General features: G+C 37.1%; 1 protein-coding gene across 1 annotated transcript in view; it reads right to left on the bottom strand.

Annotated features, from left to right (window-relative positions):
- Positions 1-10,286, bottom strand: part of ERCC5 (excision repair cross-complementation group 5) — a gene marked incomplete at its 3' end in the record, with an annotated part of 13,518 nt that extends 3,232 nt beyond the window's left edge. Inside the window, exons 1-12 of the mRNA XM_010144537.1 lie at positions 10,199-10,286; positions 9,515-9,690; positions 8,995-9,110; positions 8,813-8,905; positions 8,098-8,158; positions 7,123-7,266; positions 6,019-6,226; positions 4,809-5,753; positions 4,192-4,421; positions 3,702-3,821; positions 1,854-2,067; positions 728-872 (exon numbers count right to left, since the gene is read on the bottom strand). Coding sequence (XP_010142839.1) covers positions 728-872; positions 1,854-2,067; positions 3,702-3,821; positions 4,192-4,421; positions 4,809-5,753; positions 6,019-6,226; positions 7,123-7,266; positions 8,098-8,158; positions 8,813-8,905; positions 8,995-9,110; positions 9,515-9,690; positions 10,199-10,286 — 2,540 coding nt within the window. The remainder of the gene's footprint in view (positions 1-727; positions 873-1,853; positions 2,068-3,701; positions 3,822-4,191; positions 4,422-4,808; positions 5,754-6,018; positions 6,227-7,122; positions 7,267-8,097; positions 8,159-8,812; positions 8,906-8,994; positions 9,111-9,514; positions 9,691-10,198) is intronic.
- Positions 10,287-10,431: the final 145 nt, after the last annotated feature.

The raw sequence follows: 10,431 nt of genomic DNA on the forward strand, positions 1-10,431 counted from the left end.
TCCCTACTTCAGTTACTACATGAGATGAGGTAGGAAACTTCCAAATAAAAAAAAATGGCCAAAGGGACATATAATCTGAAAATAGAAAAGACAAGATATACACAGTAAATGCTGCCATTGTAAGCACAGTAGCAAACATCACTTGGATTCCCCATTAGCTGCTAAACAGAAGGCCCTAAATTCAGCCTTATTTGGGGGGATATTCCAGACATAATGATCATTCTGTGAGGTTTTTTGATATGCAAGAAAAAAAGACCAAAACCCAAGATGACTTCTAACCATCCTCACCACTGCCAATGCAATTAGCTTGACCCTCTTCAAACCTTTTTCTTCCCCACAGCCTACCTGTCTGTCTTTTTCCAGGTCATCCATTCCTCAATTCATCAAGCCTTTTCTCTAGAAACAAGCTACATCACCTTCTCACAAACTCAGGGAGAATAAACTTCCATTCCACTATGGATCCAGCTTCACAATAAACTCAGAGGCAGTCGCACAGTTCTACAGCTGTTCTATTGTCTTCATTAGTCTCACTGTAACTGCTGTACCAATATGTCACCTTATTTACCTGTCATTTCAAATAGCGATATAATGGAGTCACATTTTACAGTTCAGTTAGTCTCCTTAATGATGGTCATACGTTTTGTTGTATGCTTAAGCAGCAGAAAAGTGTATTCACTAATACTCATATTATACAAAGACAAGAAAAGTAAAATATGATGAAGCATACGCGAATTTTAAGAGAGGTTCCAAGCCATGCCCAGGAAATTCATTTAAAATTTCCATCGCTGTTACAAAGCCAACATTTGGGATGCCCTCAGTGTAGTCACTTCCAAGCAAGTATGCCAAATTAATGAGCTTGCTTCGATCCAACCCTGTAAAAGAAAGGGCATAAACCAAATAAAACAAGTAGATTCAGCATCTGTTCTCTTACAAATTAAACCATAATATATTATCTGAAAGGCAAAAATCAACAAGAACACAAAGACATTAACTCTGCAAAATTACATTTAATTCAACATCAGAATTCGCTAAATTATATTCTGGAGCAGTGCCAATATGCTACTGCTAGCTCAAGCACTGGTAGTTGTGCTAAGTTGCCAAAATTGTAATGTTACAGTGGAAAGACCACTGGGAAATTCTGTGTTTGTAAGAGCTAAGGCATATTATTTTACATATATTTCTTCAGTTAATGTCCTGTTCTCATCTAATGATGACCTGAATTTAATAACTCCTGAATCAGAAATAAAAAACACTCAGTTTGAATTGAATGCATAGCATCAATGCCTCTGCTTCTTAAAAGCGCTGCCAAACTGGAAGCCTTTTCCTTCGTGCTACTGCAGTTACTAAGTAGACCAAAAGAGCATGTTAAACAGCCAGAAAGAAGGAAGAACTCTGCTGGCCACATCTACTTGGTACTCTGTAAGATCTGAGACAACCAGACTGACTTTCAGTGACTGGCTCAGGAGTTTAGATTTAAAAAAAAAAAAAAAACAAACCCCACCCAAACAAAAAATAGCAACAACAAAAAATTCAGTGAAGAAAAGGAGGAATGTGTGTCTAAGCACACAAACCAAGATCATCGGCATGCAAGTCAGGATATCCATCAACTCAAGAAAGAAGTAGGCAGCACATGGAAAGGGAGCAGAAGTAAAAGACTGCAGAGGAATGTGACATGAAGACCAATGGTGACTATTTTCCCTCACTAAATAAATAACAGCTCTAGTTTATTACATTAACAACAGCTAAAAAACACACCATGCTTTTTCAGCAATCCTTTCCATGTAAGCTACAGTAGCATACCTAAGTAGGCATAAGTAGAGACTGTATTTAAAAAATCAATACCCGAGGCTTACCTAGCTGGTTTTGAAAATCAACATACTGATAATATTCGACATATTTGTTTTGACTGAAGAAATTTTTATAAACATGTCGTGCACCAAATAACCAAACATCACTATCATCGGTGATTGTCCCAGAGGTCTGATCAGTGAGGTCCAATATAGCACACTGTGCCTCTGCCTCCATTGGAGCTTCAATATATGGAACACCAAACAGTCGGAGAAGCTCCTGCGGGATGGAGAGAAAACAGTTAATAGTTCATCTGAATAATGAAGTTCTGCTTGACTCGGAACTGCTAGATTCACACTTGGGAGATATTTTATATTTCACAGCAAATCTTAATTCACGCTAAAGAGCGCCAAACACTGCTAAGTCAGGGGGTAAATTCCACTTACTCATCTCAGGCAGATGGTGCAACTTAAGTCAAAGCACTACTTCATCATGCTATTACTACACAGTTTGAGAATCTGCTATCTTAATTCACAAACATACTTAAGTACTGTGCTTTCCATAACATAGAGAAAAGTCCATGCATTACAATTATGTGGGCTCCAAGAAAGAATAAAAATTGTTGTGGGTTTTTTTTTTTTTTAAATAAAACCAGTTATCACCTTAGCTCAGAAAATAGTATGAAAACATATGACAAACACAAATATCAAGCAGGGAACAGAGGGCAGATTAATCACCCTTTGGATGGTGTTTTGACATACATAAGCTTTAACGTATTTTACACAATTTGCCTTTATGGAACACATTATTTAACATCAGTTAAATATCACAGACACACTAGGTTTACAGGGTTGTGTTACTAACACAATCTAGAATACATCATCTCCAGAAATTAATGCTTTCCATTTACTTTCCTGCTCCCAATATGGATGAAATAATCACTGCAAAAGCTAAGGTGTAAAATGTGTTAAATATATATTTGATATGTATATATCTGCACATACAGACGCTTTTTTTCTTCACTGCAGCTGGCTTTTGTTCCATGACAAAATTGGCATCAAGACTTAAAAACATCTGGTAAAGCACAAGGTCAAAAGACTTAAAACTATAGAGGTGATCTTCCATGATGGCACGTAATATTAGAAAAGCACAATTTACTAGCCTTTAAAAGAATCATCTGAGAAAACAACTATGAGCAAATATTTTAAAAAGCAAACAGAAACTTCCAATTGTTTTAAGACTAAATTATTCCTTTTATGCAAGGAAAATAAAAGTGTTTATATATTTTTCAGAATTTGTTAGAATACATAATTACATAGTAGATACTATCACTAGTCTACTATATTATGGATATGTTAACCCCAACACATTGTATTGCAAGTAGTCCTTGCATCAGACTGCATTAACCTTTAAATGCTAATATTGAAACAGAAGTTACAGGCTTATGCAGGCATTACTGGTGAGATTCTTTAAAATCAGTTATCCAGGGCAAAAAGCTGGGTTACCACACAGGTTTCTTGTAAGCTTTTATCATGTAATCCCCAGGGGAAATCACAATTTACCTAACAAACAGATCACATCAATTCCATATTGCTGAAAGCAACTTTTGACTATTTTTTTTGTTTAACTGTCTCAACAGGCAAAGATCAAACTAGCCCAACCTGAAAAAGTTGGTGTTTGAAAAAAAATGTTGATTTATGCATAATATTCTAACAGTTATTTAAAATTGTTGGAATTCAAGACTGTCTCAACACTTTAAATCAAGCAGACTGAAGAAAACAAGCTCCTAAGAGGAAAAAACATGACCTATAATTAAGGAAAATTAGTAACAGCTTTGAAAAAAATGTCTGACTGGGGTAAAGGGTAGGACCACATCACGCCATATCAAATCAAAATGATTCAACAAATACTACCTGGCTTTCCAAGAACATCTGTCCTGTTACAGAAGCAGCAACACGTTCCTGCTGCTGTTTTTGAGCCTGAAGCAGATTCTGCTCAGCAGAAAGGTCATTTTCTAATTCTTCTAGTTCTTCCTGAAAAATAAACCAAGATTGTCACTATTTCAACTAAGTATACCTTAACTGTTAAGTAAAACACTAATTATTCTAGCAGTATTTATTCCATTGATTCACACTTGGAAGTTGTCATAGCTTCTTTTAATGCAGTAAGTCATAAGATTAGAGTTAGGTCTATTCATCAGAGTTCTAAAACCTTCAAGTTTCCTTCTGATTTTAGGGAAATTATGGTTAAGCATCATCTTTAAAGAAAAATCAGTTCCCACGGAATTAGATACATACATGAGAAAGCAATGAAACAGCAAGAAGTGGTCCAATGGTTTTCCTTAAAAACTACTTAGGGAGAGAGCACTTCCTTACTAGCTCAAAAGAAACAATGAGGAGTTACCAAACTAATGTCTTGCCACTCATCTGCTGCATCTTTACCATCACCTTCTCTTTCAACATTCTGATCGCTTGTCATCTGCACTTCAGACTCCTTCAGCAAGTCCTGTGAGACAGTATCACGTCTGTCCATCTCCACTTCTGGAAGTGCTGTTTCATCACCCAGTTTTTCATCATATTTGGTAGGAAACTCAGCCTCATTACTGATTTCAGTATCCACTTCAATAAAGCATCCTATTAAAAGAGCATTAAGAGTTGCTTCCTGCTGCTTGTTTAAAAAAGAAGTTTTTGTAAGCATTTTTAACTTGGGCAGTGATTTTTTTTCTACGTCCAGTGAACTGTGAAATTACGGAAATCAAGTGGCTGCCCATTAATGGGCCAGTTAAGTTCAACACACACAACAGCTTACCTTCCTGACTCTCTGTATTGTATCAGGTTTTAATGATAAAAACAGAACACCAAAGGAAAAAACAGCTCAGATTTTCGTCCCAGCTCCTACATATGTAGGGATAGATGTATTTTAAAGCATTTCTTGCTAAGAGAAAAGGTTAACTTCAACTGACTACAGATAAATTAAGGTCCTATTTTCTTTATCTTTTCACACCATTAAAAAGCACATACCATCTGAATCACTGTCTTCAGACTGTGATAACTCTTCTCTTTCCTCATCAGAAACCTTTGCTTCTGGAAGAAATCTAATATCCTTTTGTACCTCGGATACACTCTCTTCTGTTTGCAAAATTACTTCCTCCGTATTTTCAGAAATTTTCAAGCTTTCCTCATTTTCAGAAAGGTCTGCTGTTTCAGCATGAATCAAAGCCCCTATACGAGACTGTACAGGGGAACAGCCTGGCTTCTGCTTGCACAAGTTTATACCCTTATCTCCCAAAGAATTTAAGTCCACTTGGGATCCATTTTCTTCTTTGTCTACATCTTCTTTGCCTGTTCTAGTATTGTCAATACAAGAATAATTTTCAGCTCTGGATATACTGGTGTCCTTGGGTGCAATACGATTTTTTTCTAACTCCTGAGTGTTTTGTTCAAATTCAGTGTCTTGCATAATCACTTGGTCAGACAAATTAATTGTAGATGCAGGTAATTTTTTTCCCTCCTTAACTTCAGGAATCTGATCTTCATCATCTGAGCTACTAAGCAGAAAATCCTTCACTTCTGATCTTAGCACTCCATCAGTTCTAACAGTAACAACTTCCTCCCTTTTATTATCACTACTCAGAGCTTGCTGAATTGCCTGCAGTGTTCTTGGAGACACACTGCCTTCTTCTGTTACAGGTTGGTCCACGCACAATCGTCCTGTGTCTTCATCCCCCAGTTCTTCTTCCGAGCTTGTTTCTACCATAGCTGCCTGGATAGCAAGCAAAGTCCGAGGGGAGGGTGGTGCAGTCACCACATCCTTATTTCCTTCTGTCTGCAACTTGTCAGTTGCAACTAGCTTTGTGTTAGCAGGGGATTCATTAATTTTATTCGACTTAGTAAATTCAAGCATTTTTGATGAGGGTCCTGCAGTAGTTTCCAAGTCTCTACTTGTATCTTCTTTTGCTTGAATACCTGAAATAAAGATTTTTGTTGATTTTTTTTTTTTGCTTTATAATGACATTCTGTTTTACATAATGAACATCACTATATAAAGCTTAATAAACCCATTTTCTACCGGTTTACAGATCACAGTTAATTATGTCTAACAGTAACGCACATTTCATACAAAATATTGTTTACATGCACCTGTAAACATTATTCCGATTTTTCTTAAAACTGACAACTGCAGACTTCACACACCAAACAACAGGGTTTACAAAATTAAGACCCGACATACCCTTTATTAGGATATAATGAGAAGCATCTTCAGAGACTACCCTCCTAGATTCCACTTCTTTCACAAAACCACCTTCATTTTCATATTGTGTTTGGATTTCACCCGAGTGCTGTTGATTCAGTTCTTTTTGTACATTTTCTATGCACCGATTGAGGCTGCTCTTCTTGAGCAAACCCCTAAGCTGGTACTGTGAAAAGTCATTGGACTCCTTAAAAACAAAACAAAAGAACAAAACAAGCAACCAAGACCATTTAAATAAGATGCCACTAGCTGCAGCTTTTAAGCAAGTTCATTTACCACGCTCTGGAGAGCCTTCTAAGAGTCTCCTTTAAGCAGGTAACACTTGTCTTTTACTGAGTGCTGCACTCTGAAGTGACAGCGACACTAGGCTGGTAGCACACAACAATTCTAAAAGGTACCGTTAAGTACTTCTGAATGCTGGCTGAACACAACAAGGTCTCAGTGATGTAACCAACAAAACTTAGCTGGCCCCCACCTTAAAAACAATGCAATTATAACAGAATTCACGTGTGGATGGCTGAAGAGGACGAGCCCACGCGTATGCAAAGAACCACGCTATCATTTGATCTGATGTATATTGTACTTTTAAAATCTGTATTCTGAAAAGCTACTGTAGAAGTGGCCTTACAGGATTCCCCATTTGTCTCTGCATGGCTCCAGGAACACATCTGTCCAAGTTACAAAAGCCTTTTCCCAGCTGCCAGCAACCCTAACCACCTGAGGGTTTGGAACCCAAGCTGCTGGTTTATCTACACCAGTTGTTATGTTCTTGCAATTGAAATCTGGGACATAATGCTGATGAGGCACAGACATGATACCGTATTTTCCATTCTAGTCACACTGAATGGAATAGTTCTGCCAATTTTAGCGGAAATCGAGACACAGGGCTCTGAACAGACACATAGGAGGGCTCTGTGTGAAAAAAATCCCATCGGGGTTTTTTTATCTTTCAGTGTAACAGATCTTATTTATTAGATAGGCCTGAGAGTAAAGTTTTCCAGATGCGATACGCTTATGTAGTCTTCATCTGCAGTAATAGCAACAGCTCCATTCTGATGGCTTGAAAACTATTTTAAATATTACCTCTGGCATTACTTCAAATAATGTTCTTTTTCGCTTTGTAAATTCTTTCATATCGGTCAAGATCTCATGTTTTATTTCTGGAGGCAGCTTGTTGAAATCTTCTGATTCAATATCTACAGAGTAAGGATTTTCAAATAACTCTTCCTATGAAAATGAAAAAAAAAAACCAAAACCAAAAAAATCTTTGTTGCTACTTCCTATACTGTGAAGAGAACACGTAATAAAAAAATGGTTTATTTGCTTACTACTTAAGCAAATAACATACACAATTACTGTAAACTACACAGCGAAACTTGGTTTTATTCTTTTTACGAAAATATATTTAGAATAAATCACAGAAGCAGGTCCTATAACCTCAGCTAGACCTATTTTGTCCTTTCAAAGGACAAATCAAATGCAAACTACGTCAAAGATAAACAGTACTTCTAAGAGGTTTGAGGTTTTGTTAATTTTTTTCTATTATTTTGATAAAACCAGAGATAAATGATTCATTATCCCTTTTTAGGTTATATATTTCTTTTCTCCTCTTCCCGTATCAGCACAAATACAGAATTTAATCATGAAAGCTCAAGGACCGAAGTGCTTCAACATCAATTAATATTTGGAGAAGCCTGGGAATTTTGTTAAATATACTTCTTATGCATGCATACGCATATGAACAAATGCATACACTTCACTTGTATCATTACAAAAAAACCAACTTCTTCTCCACATGTCCACAGAAAGTTGTCAAAAGAAAACGTACTGTAAGAAATTCCTATTCTGCTGTTTTCTAGAGGAGAAAATTCCATTTGTATTTCCTCATCAATAGGAATTCAGAGTGCTTCAACTTGCTTTTTGATAAGTAATGCTACAGTATGACCTATAGCTTCAAACCCAAACTTTTTTTTTTTTTAACTTTTTTGTTTGTCTTTTAGGCATAGCACATGAATGAGGGGACTGTTCACAGTAACAAGGCAATTAGGATGCACTTACCTGCAACATCTTCTTTTGGCTCATTCTCGCTTCCCATTCTTTTTCATCTTCCTCCTCTGAGCTAAAAATCATAAATGGGAAAAAAGATGTAGTTATTTACCCAGGAAAATAAAGTTCCTATTTTAAGTAAAAGGATGTCAGTCATTCCTTCACTGATCGAGTACAAAAAACCACAGATAACGAAGTACACACATATGTATATACGCATGTACATACACACATGCATATAAATACATATGCAAATCAAAAAGATGTGAACAGAAAGCAAGAAGGCAGATTTACCTCAGTTAAAACTAGACTGAAACAACTACTGCTGTTTGAATCATTATCAGTTTCTTATTTGGTCACCATTCAAAGTAGATAAAAATATATATAGGGAGTGCAAAGAGTAATCTAACGGATAGCTCCACATTCCCACTTACTATTATTTAGGAAGATGACACAAGATTGACAAGTACATACAAAGCCTGCTTCTGCTGAACACATCTACACTACTGAATGAGGGGACACAAACCGCAACCAAGCTGCCACACACCAGCCACCCAAGGTTGAACAATCAGTTCCAAAAAGAGATTGAAATAAAACATAAAGAAATATATTTTATATATTATCGAGTCTCATGGGTCTTTGAGCTTTCAGCAGTGTAAAAAAATCTGGCTTATACTTTTATGAGTTTATTATAGCCTTTTAAGCTATTTTTATTAATTCTACCCACCTGTTCTTCTCTTCATCCTCTAAAGAAGGCAATACATACATATCATCTACTTCTTCTCTTCGAACTTGTGTAATACTGGGCAAAGCTTCATTGCTTAGGGAAAGGGAAAAAAAAATATTAAAAGCTACTTAAAAGCTTACCTTCCACTTTATAAATAAGGGGAAAATAATTTTTATTCTTGCCTTTTGCCTGTAAGTGCAGTTTTAATAACTTGTCTCTTCAAAAGTGTTTTCAAGAGTTTCTCTGCAGTTTTCCTGGAATCACTGATGGCGACCTCCTTTCTTTGTCTGCGCTTAGCCTGTGAAAATAAAGTTAACACCACCAAGGTTTTGCTGGATGCTGAAGATACGTATCCAGAGAATTAATGTTACAATTCTGTATACCGCGCCTAAGAGCAATTCCTAACTCATCTACACCAAGAGGGGCATAGCTATCAGCTTCTCTAAATCTCTCTATGCTGGCTTCCTCTGTGGGACTTCGGAATAGTTTTCTAGTTTCTGGGTAAAACACTTTTGCTGTGTGCTCCAACAGCTAACCAAGACGGGGACTGCCAACAATAACCTGCACAGCAATGCACTTCAAGCCCTCCGCCCTCATGGCTCAGAGTCATAAGCAGAATAAGAAGGAAATTGAAAATGGCTACTTAGTATCAGCAGACGTACATCCTCTCTTGCATTGCAATGACTCAGCAAAGGCACTTACCAAGGTTTGTCTTTTCAGTAGAGGTGCCTCTCCGTCAAAAACAAAGACAGGCCGGATTCGGAAAAACAGCAACTTGCAGAGTCGACGAAACAGAGTGAGGAGGTGGGCATTCCGCACGGAATTACCACCATGATCTCTGGCTCCCTTTATTGCTTGGTTCAACCAAATACTGATATCTTAAAGAACCGTTAAGAGGAAAAAAATGTGCTCTCTTACACATATACCATATTGTTTCTATGAAATGAGTATATTTGACTGAGTGGCTTTTGTCCACTCTTCCACGCTTGGCTTACTGAAGCCAAGGTAATCCAAATACTTGTGAAATTCAGAGAACAAATTCCTGCCATGGACAAAAAACAGAGCTGAAATAACTGTGCAGCAAATACTACCTCCCCAGTTACTTCTACAAATAAATAGAGGGCAACTGCTTTCCACACCTTTCCAGCATTTAACCAAGCATAGATGATGGCAAAGCTGATGCAAAATTATTTGAACTTTTCCATCTTATAGTCCTACTGAGAGCAGCACGACATTTTATTTACAAAGCACAAAATCTCACAGATTAACGCTTGTGCAAGGTACTTACTTTAAAAGTATCTTTTTTAAAAGATTAAAAAAAAAAAACTTAGTTAAAATAATCTCCCTCACAAACTTGTTTCCTCAGCTTTACTTTTTAAAGGATACCAACAGCAAGAATTTTTCCTTCTAGCGTTTCTGGGTTTATAGGTCTCCCAGCGCATTCAAGCAACTTCCAAAGTCCTTGAACTCCCATTGTCCTTTCTCAGCTACCTGAGAAGGAAGAATCTCTGAGGAACAAAAGAAGGAATAACCCCGCGATTCCACGACCCACGCACGCTTTATTAATGCCACCGCGTTATCACTGCAAACAGGAACAGCCAGGCGGGATGGAGCGCGCA

This window comes from Buceros rhinoceros, unplaced genomic scaffold (genome assembly GCF_000710305.1).
Source record: "Buceros rhinoceros silvestris isolate BGI_N320 unplaced genomic scaffold, ASM71030v1 scaffold12681, whole genome shotgun sequence".
Taxonomy (NCBI): domain Eukaryota; kingdom Metazoa; phylum Chordata; class Aves; order Bucerotiformes; family Bucerotidae; genus Buceros; species Buceros rhinoceros.